The sequence below is a fragment of the Mustela putorius genome, unplaced genomic scaffold (assembly GCF_011764305.1).
Source record: "Mustela putorius furo isolate JIRA1106 unplaced genomic scaffold, ASM1176430v1.1 tig00000743_pilon_pilon_pilon, whole genome shotgun sequence".
In the NCBI taxonomy this organism is placed as follows: domain Eukaryota; kingdom Metazoa; phylum Chordata; class Mammalia; order Carnivora; family Mustelidae; genus Mustela; species Mustela putorius.
The window spans coordinates 2,261,088-2,279,574 of NW_025421464.1; the positions used below are offsets into that span (position 1 = coordinate 2,261,088).

Sequence of the window (18,487 nt, forward strand, 5' to 3'; positions counted from 1 at the left end):
CTTTTCTTTCTTTGACAGCTATAATGACTGCTTGTGATAATGCAAGTGAAGTTCAAATTCAGTAGAACTTTTTAAACATTAAGTATTTTTTAAAATGAAGTCTTTTCTAAACCATACACAGGTTGTTTTGCTAGTTTTAATTCCTCTTCAGGATTCATATAATAAAATCAAAGCATCACTTATGGACCATTTTCTTCCATTGTCCAAAGTTGAAGTTTACCCTTGGATCTGTAAACTTTTTGTACACATTAATAGTTTGTTTTTTTTTTAAAGATTTTATTTATTTATTTGACAGAGATCACAAGGAGGCAGAAACAGGCAGAGAGGGAGGGGTGGGGAAGCAGGCTCCCTGCTGAGCAGAGAGCCGGATGTGGGGCTCAGTCCCAAGACCCTGAGATCATGACCAGGCGCCCCACATTAATAGTTTTTATGTGGTTTTTACAAATTCTGATTAAATTCGCTATGTTTTCAGAACTGTCAAATTCGGTAAGGCATTTTTAACCCAGCTTTATTAGGATGGAACTCACAGAAAGTGTACAGTTCAATGGCTCTTAGTGTATTCAAAAGTCATGTAGTCATCGCTATAATCTGATCCCAGAACATTTTCATCACTCCCAAAAGAAACCCCATATCCTTTAGTGGTTACTTTCTGTTCCTCTTTTATCCTGTTCTCTTGTTGCTCAATTACTAGAGCTTTCTAAAAAAGTGGGTCCTCTCTTTTTCTTTTCTTTTTTTCAAGAGTGTCTTGGTTCTTGTGGCCCTTTGCAGAGTCAGATTGTATTAAAAAAAAAGTTTCACTGAGATTTTACTGAATTTACAAATCATTTTGGGGAGAATTGGCATCTTTACAATGTTGAGTTTTGTAATACAGAAAATGGTGTGGCTCTTTTTAAAGTTTAAACCTTTCTTTATAAAGTTTTGTTTTCTTCATAAGATGATTGTATTTCTTTTGTGAAATTTGTCCTTGAGTATCTTATATTCTTATATATTACATTTTCTAATTGGTGATGTTATTGCTGAGTTTTTAATGCGCTCTTGAATCTCACAACCTTGCTGAATTTCTTACTAGGTCTGAATCTCTTGGCTCTTCAGTGTAGATAATTATACTGTCTGGAAAGGAGAACACTTTCTCTTTTAATCTCTCTCTCTCTTTTTTTTTTTTTTAAGATTTTATTTATTTATTTGAGAGAGAGAATTCTGGTATACTGTTGAATAGTTGGCATGCTCTTAGTTTTTAATAATTTATACTCAATAGCTCTCAGATCAGCCTTCCCTAAGAAGCCATATGCATTTCTTGCTCTGAATTTGTTTTATCAGCTCGACAAAGAAAGAAAAGGCATAGCTGAGATTTATTTTATCTGTTTTTCCAGTTTAGAATCTAATCTTGGGCAATTGAAATTTCATCCATTGAAATTTTAGTGTTCGGGTCTATTCATATTTGGGGCTTGTTACGTTCACAGGGCCTTTTATTATTGTTTTTTAAAAATATCTGACTTGGGGGGGGCCACCAAGTGGGTGGCTCAGTTAAGCATCTGCATTCTGCCTTAGGCTCAGGTCATGATCCTGGGGTCCTGGTATCTAGCCCTGTGTTGGGCTCCCTGCTCATGTTTTTTCCTCTCACGGCTGCTCCCCCATTTGTGCTGTCTCTCTGTCAAATAAAATCTTTGAAAAAACGATCTTTTAAAAAAAAATTTGCAAACCTGACTGGGGATACCTGGCTGGCTTAGTTGGTAGAGCATGCGACTCTTGATCTTGGGATTGTAAATTTGAGCCCTATGTTGGGTGTAAAGATTACTTAAAAATAAAATCTTGAAAAAAATCTGACTTAGGGGAAAATATTCAGGTTTATTTATTTAGTAGTAGTATTTTCATCAGTAGCTTCTTTTCCAGTTGCCTTGCCAAACTAATATACTTTGTATATTTTAAGAACACTTACTTGTGTTAGGGGGTGAATATGGGTAAAAAGTATAGGCAAGTATTCTTTGTGCTGCTTTTACTCTTCCAGCTTTTCTGTAAATACGAAATTATTTCCAAAGAAAGTGTTTAAAATGTATTTGTTTTGTAAAAGTAACACATGCCCATGATCAATATTTAAAAGGATACAGAACAAAGAACTCCTGCAACTGGGGGCACCTGGGTGGCTCAGTGGGTTAATAAGCCTTTGCCTTTGGCTCAGGTCATGATCTCAGGGTCCTGGGATTGAGTCCCACATCGAGGGCTCTCTGCTGAGTGGGGAGTTTGCTTCCCCCCCTCTCTCTGCCTGCCGCTCTGCCTACTTGTGATCTCTGTCAAATAAATAAATAAAATCTTAAACAAACAAACAAAAAGACTCAATTTAAAGATGTGCAAAAGACTTGAACAGATACTTCAAAAAGGAAGATAAGAGAATGGCCAGTAAGCATATGAAAAAGTGCTCGATATCTTTAGTTATCAGAAAAATGAAAAATAAAACCCCCATGAGATACCAGTGGATCTCCTGGCATGGCTACATATGATGAGGATTTGGAGCATCTGGAACTCCATACTGTGCTGCTGGGAGTGGAAATCTTTGGAAACCGCTGGACGTTTTTTTCTTGTTTATTTTATTCTATTAAGATTTGTTGAATGTTGAATGTCATCAACATTAGACTGACACAAAAGAATATACCGTATGATTCCATAAAGGCCATAAATAGGCAAAATGAATTTTTTGTGATAGAAATAAGAACAATTGTCTCAGTGGGGTGGTAGGGCAGTGTAGAGTCGGGGTTGACTAGAAAGGGGAACAGTGGAACTTTTAGGGATGTTGGACATGTTCTATATCTTGATAAGCACTTGTCAGACTCATCAGATAGTGTATTTAAGATCTGTGCATTTTACTTTATAAAGTTATACCTTATTTTTAAAAGTAAGAAAAAGGATGCACGGGGTATACATTGATCCAAGAGCATTCCCCTATATAAGTGCAATATAATTATCACACTCAGGAAATTTAGCATTAATTGCAACCCTTCTCTATCTACTATGCAGTTACATTTAAATTCCCCAGTATTGTCTTTCATAACATTTTATATCAGGTTTCAACAAAGGATCACTCACTACCTATTAACTTTTTTAAAAAAGTTTCTTGATAGAAAATACCCTTGCAAAAAAATCGACGTCTTGAGTTTGAGAGCATAGTACGTGATTCCTACAATTCTCAGTAGCCCATTTCATTTGTTTCAGATGTCTACAGTTAATGTTTGGAAATTTATGATATCAGATGTCTAAAGTTTATATGGAAAGATTAAGGATCTTTAAAAAGGCAGAATTAGAATTGCAGATCTTGCTTTCATTTTCTTAAATGTTTTGTTCTGTTTGCTTTTTACTGAAAATACATGGCTTTGGAAATTTGGGGTAGCTTGAATTGCAAACAAGTGGGCAGTATTTCTGTTCAATAATGAGATTTGTAGTCAACACTAGGTTCCCCTAGACTCTCTGGGACCTAAAGAATGGAAATTTGCTTTTGTGTTTAGTGACTTAGCTGTCAAAGAAGCAGTTAGTATTATAATTGTTTAAATGTTATTTTTTGATCACAAAAGAATATACATTAATTGTAGAGAATACCCCAAACAAAAAGAAAGCCCTCACAACTCTGCCACCTAGAGGTGCAGTGGCTAACACACGTGAGGAGTATCCCTCTTGTCTTTTGTCTGCACACATGCTTACACAATTTTGTTTTTTAAATAGATGATGTAATCATAATGTATGAATTTAGCTGCTTAATTCACTTGGTGCATCAACAGCATTTCTCATTAAATAGTCTACAGTTTTACTTCAAATGACTGTCCATAGTAGTGTTAAAAATTCTGGAGTTACTTTTTATTTTAAAACTTTTTTATCGTAAAAATGTAAGAGTAAAATACATGCAGCATAAGTGTTCAGCTTAATGAATGTCATAAAGTAAAACACCCTCATACCTGCCCCTCGTACACTTTCCCATTCACAGCGCCCTTCTTCCCTTAAAGGTTGGCTACCATTCTGTTTCAAAGTTCTGTTCTTGGCTTTTCTTGATTGCTTCCCAGCTGTGTTTGCATCCCCAGCAGTGTAGTTTAGTTTTGCCTGTTTTTGAACTTCTTACAAATGGAGTCATTACAGTGTGCATTCTTCTGTGTCTGGCTTCTTCCAGGCAGCATTTTGTTTTTCACATTCATTTATATTGCTGTAGTTCTTTTTTTTTAGATTTTATTTATTTATTTGACAGAGAGATATCACAAGTACGCAGAGAGGCAGGCAGAAAGAGATGGGGAAGAAGCAGGTCCTCTGCTGAGCAGGGAGCCCGATACAGGACTCGTTCCCAGGACCCTGAGATCATGACCTGAGATGAAGGCAGAGGCTTAACCCACTGAGCCACCCAGGCATCCGCAGTTTATTTTTTATTGTGTGCTACCATGTTTTGATTCTGCTGATGGTGGGCACTTTGGTTGTATATGGTGCAGGTTTTATAGATGTCGCTGCCATGAACACCGGCTGTGCTTTGAGGTGTGTGTGTATGTATGTGTGCACGTGCATGCATGCATTTCTCTAGGGAATCCAACTGTAGGATTGACATTGCTGGGTTTTAGGCTGTTTCTGCCTTCAGCTGTGCCAGATGACGCCAAACTATTCTCAAACGGTTGGATCCATTTTCTGTGTACCTGTTTCTCATCCTCATTAGCGCTACTTGGTATTGTTTTTAAACCTTCTTTAAAATTTTTATTTATTTATTTAATTTATTTGACAGAGAGAGAGACAGAGAGGGAATACAAGCAGGGGAAGCGGGAGAGGGAGAGGCAGGCTTCCCTCGGAACAGGGAGCCCGGTGTGGGGCTCGATCCCAGGATGCTGGGATCATGACCTAAGCCAAAAGCAGACGCTCAACTATTGAGCCACCCAGCCACCCACTGCTTGGTATTGTTAAACTTTAATTTTAGCTGTTCTTACGGATGTAGTCATATCTCCTTGTGGCTTCATTTGCCTTATAGTGTGTTCTCCTTATATTGTTCGTCACGTTAAATAGGTTTATATGTGAATGTCAGCCATTTGGATATCCTGTTTGGCGCAGTACTTAATTCATGGTCTTTTGCCTCTTCTTTTCCTGGGTTTCCTTTTTCTTATTGATTTATGTAGTTTAGATACATGATCTTTATCAGTTACATGAGTTGCAGATACCTTCTCCAACATTGTAGGTAGCTTGCCCTTTTTACTCCATTAATGGTGTCTTGTACAGAACAGAGGATCTTAATTTTAATGTAGTTCTGTTGATTGACTTTCTCCTTTCAGAGATTAATGCTTTCCATGTCCTGTGTGAGTCTTAGAAATGGAAGTGTTGGCTTAAGAGGTTTTTAGATTTTCACTTACAATGTACTGTACTCTGCCACTGGCAGTGCGTGAACCTTTGTGTTGGCTTAAGAGGTTTTTAGATTTTCACTTACAATGTACTGTACTCTGCCACTGGCAGTGCGTGAACCTTTTGATACCATTTTCACTCTCCCTGACAGTGTGGGCGTGACTCCCCCACCTTCTCCCCGGAACTGGAGTGCTTTGTCTGTTCATTAATAAGTATTGTATCTTAGTTTGCTACTGAGGCTCAAAGAATGAGTTTGTTGCATCATTCTGTGCACATGGCAGCCACTAAGCTTAGTTTCAAGGTTAATACTAAAAACATTCTTTAACTTTTGATTCTGAGGAACATTTACAGCTGGTAGGAAAAGATATAAAGATCCAAAAAGCTGTTTTCTTTTTCTTAATTTAAGTCAGCATGATTTGGGTTTAAATTAATGACAGTAAATTAATGAAGACTTAATATAGTGGATCATGGGACCCATGAAATTGATGAGTTAGAATTTTGTAGATTTCCTTTTTAAATTCCTGCTGTGTTTGTAAGAGGTAGAATATGACTTTATCTACTCTTCTTCACACCTTTTATTTTTTTTTATTATTTTTTTAAGATTTTATTTATTTATTTGACAGACAGAGATCACAAGTAGGCAGAGAGGCAGGTAGACAGAGGGGCAAGGGGACGCAGGAGCAGAGAGCCCGATGCGGGGCTCGATCCCAGGACCCTGAGATCATGACCTGAGCCGAAGGCAAAGGCTTATTAACCCACTGAGCCACCCAGGCACCCTTCACACCTTTTATTAAAGAAGACATTCTTAGGGCGCCTGGATGGCTCAGTGGGTTAAGCCTCTGCCTTCGACTCAGGTCATGATCTCAGCATCCTGGGATGGAATTCCGCATCTGGCTTTCTGCTCAGCGGGGAGCCTGCTTCCTCTTCTCTCTCTCTCTCTACCTGCATCTCAGCCGACTTGTGATCTCTGTGAAAATGAATAAATAAAATCTTAAAAAAGAAGAAGAAGAAGAGGAGGAGGAAGAAGAAGACAGTTCTTACCCTGACTTATCTCTGCTTCTCCTCTCCCACCCCTTAATATTCAGAGTCCTTTCTAATTGCAAGGTGGGAGGTGGCCCCTTGGTTTTCCCTGGGAATGGGTGGAGTTGAACTCAGACTGCCACAGAGCCCATTGGAAGGAGTTTCTTTTAGGAGATGAAATCTGGAGTGGTGCTTTCCTGCACCCTCACCTGCTTTCCTCTGTCTTCCAGTTTGGGTTGCTGGCACTTTCCCGGGCCTCAAAGATACTCAGAATCTTAGGCCCCCAGCACAGTGTCTCACCATCTATCCCGCTGTTCAGTCTTGACCCTCAGGCGCCTAGGGTCCCTGATGAAATCTGCAATTTCCTTGTATTTGGAATGTTCTTCCACATTTGTTTATCCCTTTATCTAGAACTCCCTCTGCTCCTGTCTGCTCCTGCCAAGCTATCCACCTGCTATCTAACTTCTTTTAAAACTCAGTTTAAGGGGCACCTGGGTGGCTCAGTGGGTTAAAGCCTCTGCCTTCGGCTCAGGTCTTGATCTCAGGGTCCTGGGATTGAGCCCTGCATCGGGCTCTCTGCTCCGCGCGGAGCCTGCGTCCCCTTGCCCCTCTGTCTACCTGCCTCTCTGCCTACTTGTGATCTCTGTCTGTCAAATAAATAAATAAAATCTTTAAAATAAAATAAAACTCAGTTTAAGCAGCACATCTCTCTTCAGGCCTTAGCCCCATGCCCTCTTTTCTCCAGCTCACTGAGTTAGCTGTTCCCCTTCCGGACTGCTGCAGCTCTCTCTGTAACTCTGTTGCTGTGCTTTGTATTGTCATAGATTTGGTCTTCTTTCTTACTCAGTTGAACTCCCCGATTTCCACCTTCTGTCTCGCAGCCAGGAACTAGCATGATGTAGCTTATAGGAGGCACTCCATAAACATTTACTGAGTGGACTGAATGGGAAATTATGTCTAACTTTTGTGATGTACATGTGAAAAGATTTTGCAGAGAAAGAGGTCAATTAGAAGAGGGATAGGAACTTACCAGTATTCCAAACCTCTTCTAAAGCAGCGTGCATTTAGGAGTGACTGCTGTGCCTGTGGGATCTGTCAGGTTTTGCTCACCTGAGTTGTGCCTTGCTGTCACAGAAGGATGCCCTGCAGTGGTCTCGCAGTCCGGCTGCAGTGGAAGGAGAGGAGCCAGAGGACACAGCCGACGTGGAGAGCTGTGGGTCTAATGAAGCCAGCACTGTGAGCGGTGAAAACGATGGTAAGTACGTCTCTCACAGGATGGGCCGAGAGCCACAGGCGGCTATTGGAGACTAACCTATATTTCCCTCTCTGCCAGTTTCTCTTGACGAAACATCTTCGAATGCATCCTGTTCTGCAGAATCTCAGAGTCGGCCTCTTTCCAGTCCCAGGGACAGCCACAGGGCTTCTTCACAGGTAGGGAGGAGAGTTGGTGGCTAGGCTGGGGTAGGTAAGGCAGGTATGAGACAGGACTCTGCCTGTGCAGCTGACTGTGAGCATGTTGGAGGGGGCGTGGTGGTGGAGCAAATCATTGTGGTCTCCACCTGTTAGTACAGTTAAGATGGGCAGTGGATCTGAGAGCAGAGTGATTGGTTTTTCCTCATTACCACAGATGGATAGTTTTGCTCTTACATCCGACAAACACGGAACGTGGATAGAACAGTGCAGAGTAGGGGGCATGCAAGCTTGGGAATCAGCACTTGGAATGATGGCCTTGGCGCTCGGTAGCTTTGGGATCATGGGCAAATTCCTTATTTGTAAAACAGGGGCCAGCGCCTGCTCAGTGACATGAGTCCGTGCTGCTCTTGGCAGGACCCTCTTGAGCGGGTTGAGTATGAACTCTGTTGTAGCAAACAGTGGCTGGGGACATAGTGGAGAGGGACTGCTCGTGCAGCCCTGCAGGGGATTCAGGCTCCTTTTGTAATCCCTCGGGCCTCTAGGCAAACAAGCAAAAGAAAAAGACTGGGGTGATGCTGCCACGAGTTGTCCTGACTCCTCTGAAGGTAAACGGGGCCCACGTGGAATCGGCGTCAGGTACGTGCAAACTTGTGATGTGAGGCTTCTTCCTCAGGTCTTGGGGCCTGCCCCCATCTGGCAGCAGCGTGTGACCTAGGTGGCGCAGTGCCCGTCAAGCCAGGAGGCCCTCCTAGTGGGCAGCACGCTGCGGTGGTGAGGCCTGAGCTCAGTGCTGGGCTCTGCCGTGCGCATTGCCCTTGGCCTCGCAGGGCAGCGTGAGGGTCCTATGGAGGAGTGTGCAGGAGCTTGGTAAAGGTGCAGTGCTGTACAAATGAAGATGGCGGTTTGGCGTTCTCACGGGATAATGTAAAGCCAGACCGTGAGGTGGTGATCTCTGACAGCCCAAGTTGGGCCACGGAAGCACCGGCTATTGCTGGCAGTGTCTCAGGGAGAGCTGGGAGAAGTAAGCTTGTCTGAGAGCCCTGGGCGCGGCGGGTGATGCTTTTGACCAGTGGAATGCTGTGCCTTCAGGGTTCTCGGGCCGCCACGCCGATGGCGAGAGCGGCAGCCCGTCCAGCAGCAGCAGCGGCTCTCTGGCCCTGGGCAGCGCTGCTACTCGTGGCCAGGCCGAGGTCGCCCGGGACCCTGCCCCGCTCCTGAGAGGCTTCCGGAAGCCGGCCACAGGTGAGTGGCTTGGCACTCATTTCCCTGCCTGTAAGGGGGGCCCCTGCAGGCTTAGTTAGAAGACACAGTCCTCTGTTCCACTTCCTTTACCAGTTTATTTTGACCTCTTGGGTGGCCCTCTGTTTTTTTTGTTTGTTTGTTTCTTACCTTATATTTTGGTTATTTCACATGTTAGATCTTCTCTGCTAGACTGTGAGGGAACTTGTGGGCAGAGATGGTGCCACATTGTTCCTTGTATATCCCTGCAAAGCATGGCCTGTGCCTGCCTTGGTACTGCTTAGTAAGTGTTTGGGGTGAGTGAAAATTGCTTTTGAGCTTCTCAGTGAAGAATTCCAGGATCCATTTTCTTTCTTTGGTAGCATCCTGTCACATTTGTTCTTAACATCCAAAGTTTCGGTCAGGCACCCTTTTTTCTAGTCTTGTCATAACGTTGAGTGGAAGGAAGCCTTTGTTGAATTTGAGGTTGCAAGCAAATTCAGTGGCATGCTCCTCCCTGTTCTCAGTAGGGCTATTTGCAAGGCCACAATGCTGCCTGCTAGTTCAAGATTTATTTCTCAAAACCCACAGTCTGGTTATTTGTGGATGGGCCACATGAAACCATTAAGAAGACTGGCCTTGGCTTCTGAAAGTTAGAATTAACCATTGCCTGAGTAGGAACAGGGTTTTCCGTCTTACTGCTTTTCCAACTCATCAGCAGCGCTTAACCTTTAGGTCTTCGTTCTTAGTGATTTTTTTCAAATAAAAGTAACATCTACTGAGGTTTCTGTGAGAGAGTTATATTGACATCTCAGTGGCTTTAAACAGCCTAGTACCTTTCTGTGTGGAGATCATAGCTCTCCATCCTGGTCAGGGAAGGCTTCTGCAGAGTGTTCTGTAGTATACTAACTAGATTCGCTTTTAGACAACTTCCATTGTTTCTCCAGTTGGCTTTGTGGAGCCTGTTCTTCTGCTTTGGAGGGACACTCACAGCCTGCCCCCCCCCCCGCCCGCCTGCTTTTCTTTGGGAAGAGTGTCCTCTTCAGCCTGTGTCACAGCTTGGTACAGTCTTCTCTGAGAGGATGCAGGCCCAAGTGTTCTCTTGGGTTGGATGGAAACAGCAGTAACCTGGACAGAATAATTGTGACATGTAGGTTAGGGTGGACTGGATTTGTGTGCAGATAAGTTCTGGGTAGTTTGGGTGCTGCCACTAAAATTTTTCCCTCAGTTGGCATTTGCTCTTTTGCTTTGAAAAGCTGAAAATCTATACCTTGCTTCTTGCTGCTTCAAAATCACAGGTCAGATGAAGCGCAACAGAGGGGAAGAGATAGATTTTGAGACGCCTGGGTCCATTCTTGTCAACACCAACCTCCGGGCCCTGATAAACTCTCGGACCTTCCATGCCCTGCCAGCCCACTTCCAGCAGCAGCTCCTCTTCCTCCTGCCTGAAGTGGACAGACAGGTGCAGATGGGTAGCCACCTCTTTGCCTCTCTCTGGGTGGGCTTCTGTTCTCTTTCTGAGTTTCTTTATTGTGCTTTTCGCCTTGATCCTTCTAGGTGGGGACAGATGGCCTCTTGCGTCTCAGCAGCAGCGCACTGAATAACGAGTTTTTCACTCATGCGGCTCAGAGCTGGCGGGAGCGCTTGGCTGATGGTGAGTGGATGTTCTCAGATGGCTTGAGAGGCACCTGCCATGTGTGGCGGCACTTGTCCTGGGTATTTAGAACCTACACATTCATTTTGCACCAATCTCCCCCCCCCCCACCAGGGTTATTTAATAATATAAGGCAGGCTTTCCTCACTATACCGATGAATGTGGTGGGTGTTACTGTGTCTGTAGCTTTAAAGAAGGTACAGAGTGTTTGGGCTTTTGCTGTTTTGAGTTTATGTATCCACCTGCATCACCTCATCACCATTATAGCTCCAGACTCACGGTCTTCCCAGTAATGCTGGCGCTGTCTAGATGGGTGGAGGAGAGGGCGCCATGGCACGGACTTACACGTTGAGTTCTACCAGGTGCTCTTAGACATTGCCATTTGGAGTGGAGTGATAGTCAGCTGCTCTTAATTTAATTTTATGGGGAAGCTATGTGGGGAGTGTGCTGGGAGGTCCCTAAGGCAACTTCTAGGTTTGATGATTCACTGGGAGGCCTCACAGGACTGCTCCTGCAGCTGTACTCATGGCTATGACTTATCACAGTGAAGGAATACAGAGCAAAATCAGCAAAGGGAAAAGGTGCTTGGGGTGAGGTCCAGAGAAACCCGGCGCAAGCTTCCAACGTCCTCTGTTAGAGGAGGCACACAGGATGTGCCCACGTCTCCCAACAGTGAGTTGTGACAGCACATGTGAAATGTAATCTGTAGGGGAAGCTCAGTAAGACTCGGTACCCAGGTTTTTTTTTTTTTTTTTCTTTTTACTCCGAGCTGATTGTGTGGGAAACCTCTGCCTGGCACATAACTACATTCCAGATTCCCTGAAGGAAAGCAGGTGCTTGCTGTAAACCATCTTGTTTGCATAAACAGTTTAGGCACAGTGAGCCATTCATGTTAGTTAAGGGGCTGGGAACCCTCCTGAAATCCAAGCTCCCAGATGTCAGCCAAGGGCCAACCTTGTAAGCAGGCCTTTCCAAGAACAAGCCATCAGGCCTGCTCTGTGAGCCTGGTTCTGCACAGGGAGTAAGAATGGTTCTTTTCTTCATTTGTTTCTGTTTTGATTTTCTGATCGATCGATGTGTTACTTGTCGAAGACTGATTATCCGAGGGAAAAGTCAATTTCCCTCATCATGGAACTGTTCTGTCATGACCGTGAACATGATGTGGCTCTGGAGAAGACAGGAATAAATGTGAAGAAGACAGCGTTAAAAGGAAAAAGAGCTCCACACCCACCAAAGTCCTGTGTATTTTGAAAAGTCCTGATGTGGTGGAATTGTAAGCGTTGGCTTTCTGTAAGACAGACCTTAGCATCCTGAATGCACACACTCCAGAAACTTTATTTCTCTTTAGGCGAATTCACTCATGAGATGCAAGTCAGGATCCGACAGGAAATGGAAAAGGAAAAGAAGGTGGAACAGTGGAAGGAAAAGTTCTTTGAAGACTACTATGGACAGAAGTAAGGCCCTGGTGCTGCGAGTCCTGGTCTGGGCTTTGGGGGGCAGAGAGGCAGATGCTGTCTGAGTTCTGAGTTGCACTTGCCAACATGTGGGGTGAGAACAGGTTGGCCACCGTGGTTTACCCGGCTTGTTAAGCTTAACGCCATTCGTAGGAAAGCTAACATACATTTTTCTGTGGTTAGTGCTTGTGTAGCATGCAGATTTATTTTGTTCTGATTTAACAGCTACACTAAAATAGGCATGCTCTCTCTGCCCTGTAACTGATGGTGTGAGTTTGGTTTGCAGATTGGGTTTGACCAAAGAAGAGTCGTTGCATCAGAACGTGGGCCATGAGGAGGCTGACATCAAGAGTGACTTGCGTGTCCCGGGAGAATCAGCACGGCCACAACGTGGTCCAGCCACCCGGCAGCGAGATGGGCATTTCAAGAAACGCTCTCGTCCAGATCTCCGAACCAGAGCCAGAAGGAATCTGTACAAAAAGCAGGAGCCAGAACAAGCAGGGGTCGCTAAAGACACACAGTCTGTTGCCCCAGACATTCCTGTCTATAAGGATGGGGAGGCTGAGAGTGACTCAGCAGAGGCAGGCAGCCCGCATCTGCCTGGCACAGCCTCTGTAGTACCTGACCCAGAGAGTCCTGAATTCCTGACCCAACCGGTGGCTTCCCGGACGCAGACTGATCCAGGCGACCTGGCACGGGCCTCTGTGTCTCCAGACAGGATTCCCAGCTTGCCTCAGGAGACTGCGGATCAGGAGCCCAAGGATCAGAAGAGGAAGTCCTTTGAGCAGGCGGCCTCCGCATCCTTTCCCGAAAAGAAGCCGCGGCTTGAAGATCGTCAGTCCTTTCGTAACACAATTGAAAGTGTTCACGCCGAAAAGCCACAGCCCACCAAAGAGGAGCCCAAAGTCCCGCCCATCCGGGTAGGCAGCTGTTTGATTCCTGGCTGTCCTGTGGCCAGGTTCCCTTCAAGGGTCAGGATATGTGCAGAGCCCCTTTGCAGAGACAGAAGTCTCCAGGTGCTTGTGTTAATTACATGAGAGTGTAGAGCCCTGTACAAGAGAGCCATTCATGAGCCTGACTTGATGGCCGGGGGATAAGGTTCTTTTCTTCCTCACTGCTTTGTTCACTCTGTTGAAGTTCTCTCTGGAGGTCAGAATCCTTTGCGGTTTTTAAATCTTTTATTAGGTGGTGTAGATTCTTTGTGCAGTGACTCACATAGTCCCACCAGAAATTAAATTTAGATAGAAGCGTGGCATATGACAGCCCTTGAGTGGAGTCGTCTAAGAATGGTGTGGTGTCACGGACAGCCATTTTACTGCCAGTATTTCATTTTTAAAGGAAATTATTTGATTCTTAAGTTCATGCCCCCTAAGCTACTAGAACCTTGGTTTAGTTTTACAGTTCCTAAGTCGGATCACCCAGTCAACTAAAACTGTTTTCCCATTCCTCTCTTGCAGATTCAACTTTCACGTATCAAACCACCCTGGGTGGTTAAAGGTCAGCCCACTTACCAGATTTGCCCCCGCATCGTCCCCATCACGGAGTCCTCCTGCCGGGGCTGGACTGGTGCCAGGACCCTCGCAGACATTAAAGCCCGTGCTCTGCAAGTCCGAGGGGCGAGAGGCCACCACTGTCATCGAGAGGCGGCCACCACTGCCATCGGAGGGGGGGGTGGCCCGGGTGGAGGTGGCGGCGGGGCCACCGATGAGGGAGGTGGCAGAGGCGGCAGCAGTAGTGATGGTGGTGAGGCCTGTGCCCACCCTGAGCCCAGCGGAGCCCCGGGTACCCCTGGAGAGTGTGCGTCAGATCTACAGCGAACACAACTACTGCCGCCTCGTCCTCTGAATGGGGAGCATATCCAGGCTGGGACTGCCATGTCCAGAGCCAGGAGAGAGGACCTGATTGCTCTTAGAAAGGAGGAGAGCTGCCCACGGCAGAGGGTTCCAGATGTCCTCACAAGTGGGCTAGAAGATGCTTCCCAACTCCCCATTGCTCCAACTGGGGACCAGCCCTGCCAGGCTTTGCCCCCACTGTCCTCCCAAACCCCAGCCCCAGAGAGATTAGTTGAGCAGCCTGCTTTGCATCTAGATGTTAGAACTGAACATGAGCCTGGTACCACTTCCTGGGAAAGTGATGATGAGGATCGTGGACCCTCTCTTCCCCCAGACAGTGGTCCTGTGCAGTCTCTACTAGGGGATGTTGTATTGGAAGGAGGACCTGGCCAGGCTCTAGACCGAGACGATCACCCCACCATGAAGGATCCTGTGAATGTGACTCCTAGTTCCACCACTGTATTGCCATTGGCTGGTTGCCCGCAGGATAGACGGTGTGATGAGGAATTGGGACTTGGTGATTCATGCCCACCCACGAGGGAAAGTGCTACTAGACAAGAAGACTTGACAACTGAGGCCCTCGTCTCTGATGGTGCTGCTCCTTGGGTGCTTGGCCTGTCAAAGGATGAGGCAGTGGGACAGCCTGGACCAGACTTGAGGGAACGTGTCCCATCTGTTGAGCCCCAGGCTGTAGAAGAGTGGGAGAAAGCTGTGCCCATCATTCCTGCGTTACCTGGGGAGTTGACAGCTGGGGAAGGGCTAGACCCCCCTAACCACTTTCCTTTGCTCTGGACAGTGCCGTCTCAGGGGTGTGCTGATGATGGCGCTGGCAGCGACCGCAACCCAGTGGAAGGTGAAAAGTTGAGAATCAATGGAGACTCGGAGGCACTGAGTCCTCATGGCGAGTCCACAGATACAGCTTCTGACTTTGAAGGCCACCTGTCTGAGGACAGCAGCGAGGCTGACTCCAGCGAGGCCACCATCGTGAAGAGACCCTTGGTGGTGGACACGGATGAGAAACACTCTTGGAACCACTCTGCCTCACTCTCCAAAATGAATGGTAACCGGAGTCTGGTTACAAGGACAGACAGCATGGCTACTCCTCAGAGCTGGGTGTCTCGTGTATGTGCAGCCCCCCAAAAGATTCCAGATTCCCTGCTGCTGGCTAGCACCGAGTACCAGCCGAGGCTCATGTCTCTGGGCAGGCCTGGGTCCTCACTGGAGGCCACTAACCCACTTGTGATGCAGTTGCTGCAGGGTAACTTGCCCCTAGAAAAGGTTCTTCCTCCAGCCCAAGGCACCGGCAGACCAGAATCCCCACGACTCCCACTTATGAAAGAGCAGAACCTTGGCGGCTCCCTGGGAGTGCGATCTTTGCAGGATTCGGCAGAAAACAGTTGTGTGGTTGGCAAGAGCAGCTCCCGCCCTGTAAGAGCTTCAAAGGAGCCTCTTCTATCTGAGAGCCGTGAAACAAGCCTTGGTCTTGCCAGGCTGGAGCCCAGCCAGGCTCCTGGAGCACCCCAGAAGATTTCCAAGACAGTCCCAGGTCTGGACTCCCTCTATGCAGGGACACAGCTGACGGCTGCCTCTGGGAAAGCTGAAGTGGATTCCAAAGAGCAGTTTTCTCCTGCTAGTTTGGAAGATAAGGAAGCCAGTGACGTGTCCCAGTGCAGTAATTTGAATGCTACCCCAGCCAGAAGCCCCGGAAATCTCACTACCTCGAGAGCCCCTTGTTTCTCATCTCCAAATGCAGTCTCCCTGGATCCCGATCAGACAGGTCGGGCCCTGGGTAGTCAGAACAGTGCTGGAGGCCAAGGGAAGAAGCTCTTTGGCCCCAGGAATGAGGCTGCAGCCCTTCAGCGCCCCAGACCTGTGGAACCAATGCCACTGCCCGCTGATGCCCCTCCTGGTTTTCCCAGTCGGAAGTTGGGGCCAAGCAAAAACTCTGTGTCTGGTGGGGTACAGACCGCCAGAGAAGACTGGGCTCCAAAGCCACCACCTGTCTCTGTTGGTGGCATCAAGAGCGAAAAGACTTCTGGGGGGAGTCCTCTCAAGGCAAATGCCGAGAACAGAAATGCCACTGGGCCTGGTCCTCGGGAGCTAGTGGATCAGTTGCAAGGGATGCCCTTTGTCCTTGACCTGCCCTTCTGGAAATTACCCCGAGAGCCTGGGAAAGGGCCTGGGCAGCCTCTGGAGCCTTCCTCCATCCCCTCCCAACTCAATATCAAACAGGCATTTTATGGGAAGCTTTCCAAACTCCAGCTAAGTTCCACCAGCTTTAATTATTCCTCCAGCTCCCCCACCTTTCCCAAAGGCCTTGCTGGAAGTGTGGTGCAGCTGAGCCACAAAGCAAACTTCAGTGCGAGCCACAGCACATCCCTTTCCTTGCAGATGTTCGCCGACAGCAGCACCGTGGAAAGCATCTCGCTCCAGTGTGCGTGCAGCCTGAAAGCCATGATCATGTGTCAGGGCTGTGGCGCATTCTGTCATGACGACTGTATCGGACCCTCCAAACTCTGTGTATTGTGCCTTGTGGTGAGATAATAAATTATGGCCATGGGAAAAGTTGTATATTTAGTGTGCGTATTTTGATAATGATTGATCTTACATCTGTATACAGGATATCATTGATATAATAGACTCTGTTTCTCCAGGCAAGAACACTCTTGCCCCTCCCTAAGATTTGTAGTGCTAAAGCCCCTCTGTCACTTACCAACTCTTCTGGGTCTGCTGGAAGGGTTTCCTGTGGGGCAAGGCATTGGGCTGCCCAAGGTCAGCCGGCCAGCTTGAGCTCTTGTGCAGACAGAGTCTGGTGTGGTGTGGGGAGCCAGCCTTGACACCCAGAGGGACTTGAAACTGAAGAAAGACGGTTGTGTTCTCCATCAAGGGAACTAACCTGCTTGAACTGAGTAGGCATGTCAGTCTTCCACTGCCCCCTCCCTGCCATCTTCCCTTCTGCTGCTCCCTCTGGGGGAGCCCATGGCTGGGGAAGCCAACACAGGGTTAAAGTAACTCCCAGCAGTGCCCACTAGGGGGCCCAAGCACCTGCTGACCTCAGGGTCACAGTTCAGTCATTTGACAGTTGACAGGAGCCAGTTTGACCTTTGGTTCTGTTGCTGAAGCAAATTTGAGACCTTGCTGTCTCAGTACAATTCACTGGCCTGCAGGAGCTTTTGGAACCTTGAATAGACTTGCTCGGACAATGGGGTTGGGCATAGGGTTGTCTTTCCTTTTAAAATGCCACCTGTAGACCTTGTGAGGCAGATGTCCAGACGTTTGGCAGGTGAATTCCTCTGCTTAACATACTCCCTGTCACTTTGGACTCGATGGGAGTGGGCATCTCCACGCACCTGTGTATGTGAAAGTCATTTTACATTTCAAAGCAGTGTGTGTTTCTTATTTTTATATTTTTAACTCTTTATCCTTGGATGTATAAAGTGAATTTTTTGGCTTCTGTAAGTATGCTCTATGCACCTCTAATGTTTTATCATGTATTTATATGTTGTACACAGTACTGGCCGATTCTGTAAATGGATGTATTGTACAGAGAACACAAGTATGTCTCCCTTATTAACCGTCTCCGGCGTCATCTCATTAAAGTGGCGCGTTTCTTTCCGCTGGTGTCAGAGCCACCACGTGCTGTGCTGCCTGACAGGAGGGCGGAGCAACTGACGTGTGATCTGCCAGCGCAGCCCCGTGCCCTGTCCTGGTCGCCCAGTGGACCCGCCATGGCCTGCAGAACTGCGGCCAGCCCTCCCGCATTCTGCCGAGCAGACATGTCTCGCCCCTCACGTCTCTTCTCTTCTGACCTTCCACTGGCCGCTCACTGCCATACGTGACAAATCACCGCCACCAGTGTTAAGTGCTCTGGAGTCAAGGGTGAGTGCTGTGGGTGGCCCCAGGCAGGGCTATCCAGATCTGGCTCCGGGGTTCCCACCTTCAGCAATATCTGCCATATCATGCACTTCTGACAGCAGGTTGGGGAAGAAGCAGTCACACCTGTTGCCTTCCTCTCTCTCCACACACCTCCAGCGCATAGACATCTCCGTAGTTGTCTGCCCTGGCCTTGCTTCCTGCCTGATTTCTTATACCTTGACTTGTTTCAGAGTTGAGAGCTCTCCTTTTTGACTTTGGTTTCCCTGTGTGAGTGCTTCAGTGTGAAGTAGAAAATCAGTGTGACCTCAGCAAGTCTCGTTTTACCTGAAAAACCTCCCCCACCCCCATTTCATCTGCTTTGGCATTTTTGTCATTGGAAGCGTGGGTGAGAAGGTTGGCAGTCACGTGGTGGTGTCAACGCAGTATTGGCCCCATCTGAGTTGTCAGTTTTCAGAGTCTGTTTACCAAAGACAGGGAGCTGAGGCTCAGGTGTGTTTGATCCTCTTCCTTCTGCTGGGACCTTCGGCGGCATCTAGGCTACAGGTGGAAACAGTTCTGGTCCATCAGGCTGCCCAGGGAAAGCACTATTCTTGTACGTCTCTTGTGGTTTTGGAAAAATAAACCTGTACAGCCAGCGCTTGTGGTCTCCCATCATCTTGCGTGGCCGCCCCACT

The 18,487-nt window shown here is 47.0% G+C and overlaps 1 protein-coding gene across 6 annotated transcripts in view; it reads left to right on the plus strand.

The window, feature by feature from the left end:
- Nucleotides 1-17,507, plus strand: part of ASXL1 (ASXL transcriptional regulator 1) — a 78,789-nt gene extending 61,282 nt beyond the window's left edge. For 3 of the 6 annotated variants that reach the window (XM_045084056.1, XM_045084057.1, XM_013053414.2), the window contains 9 exons: nt 7,501-7,621; nt 7,700-7,797; nt 8,322-8,415; nt 8,869-9,021; nt 10,296-10,459; nt 10,555-10,651; nt 12,000-12,105; nt 12,392-13,025; nt 13,563-17,507. In XM_045084056.1, the coding sequence (XP_044939991.1) occupies nt 7,501-7,621; nt 7,700-7,797; nt 8,322-8,415; nt 8,869-9,021; nt 10,296-10,459; nt 10,555-10,651; nt 12,000-12,105; nt 12,392-13,025; nt 13,563-16,481 (4,386 nt within the window). In that variant the 3' untranslated portion in view covers nt 16,482-17,507. The other 3 variants (XM_045084059.1, XM_045084060.1, XM_045084061.1) reach the window with 3 other exon arrangements.
- The last annotated feature ends 980 nt before the right edge of the window (nt 17,508-18,487 follow it).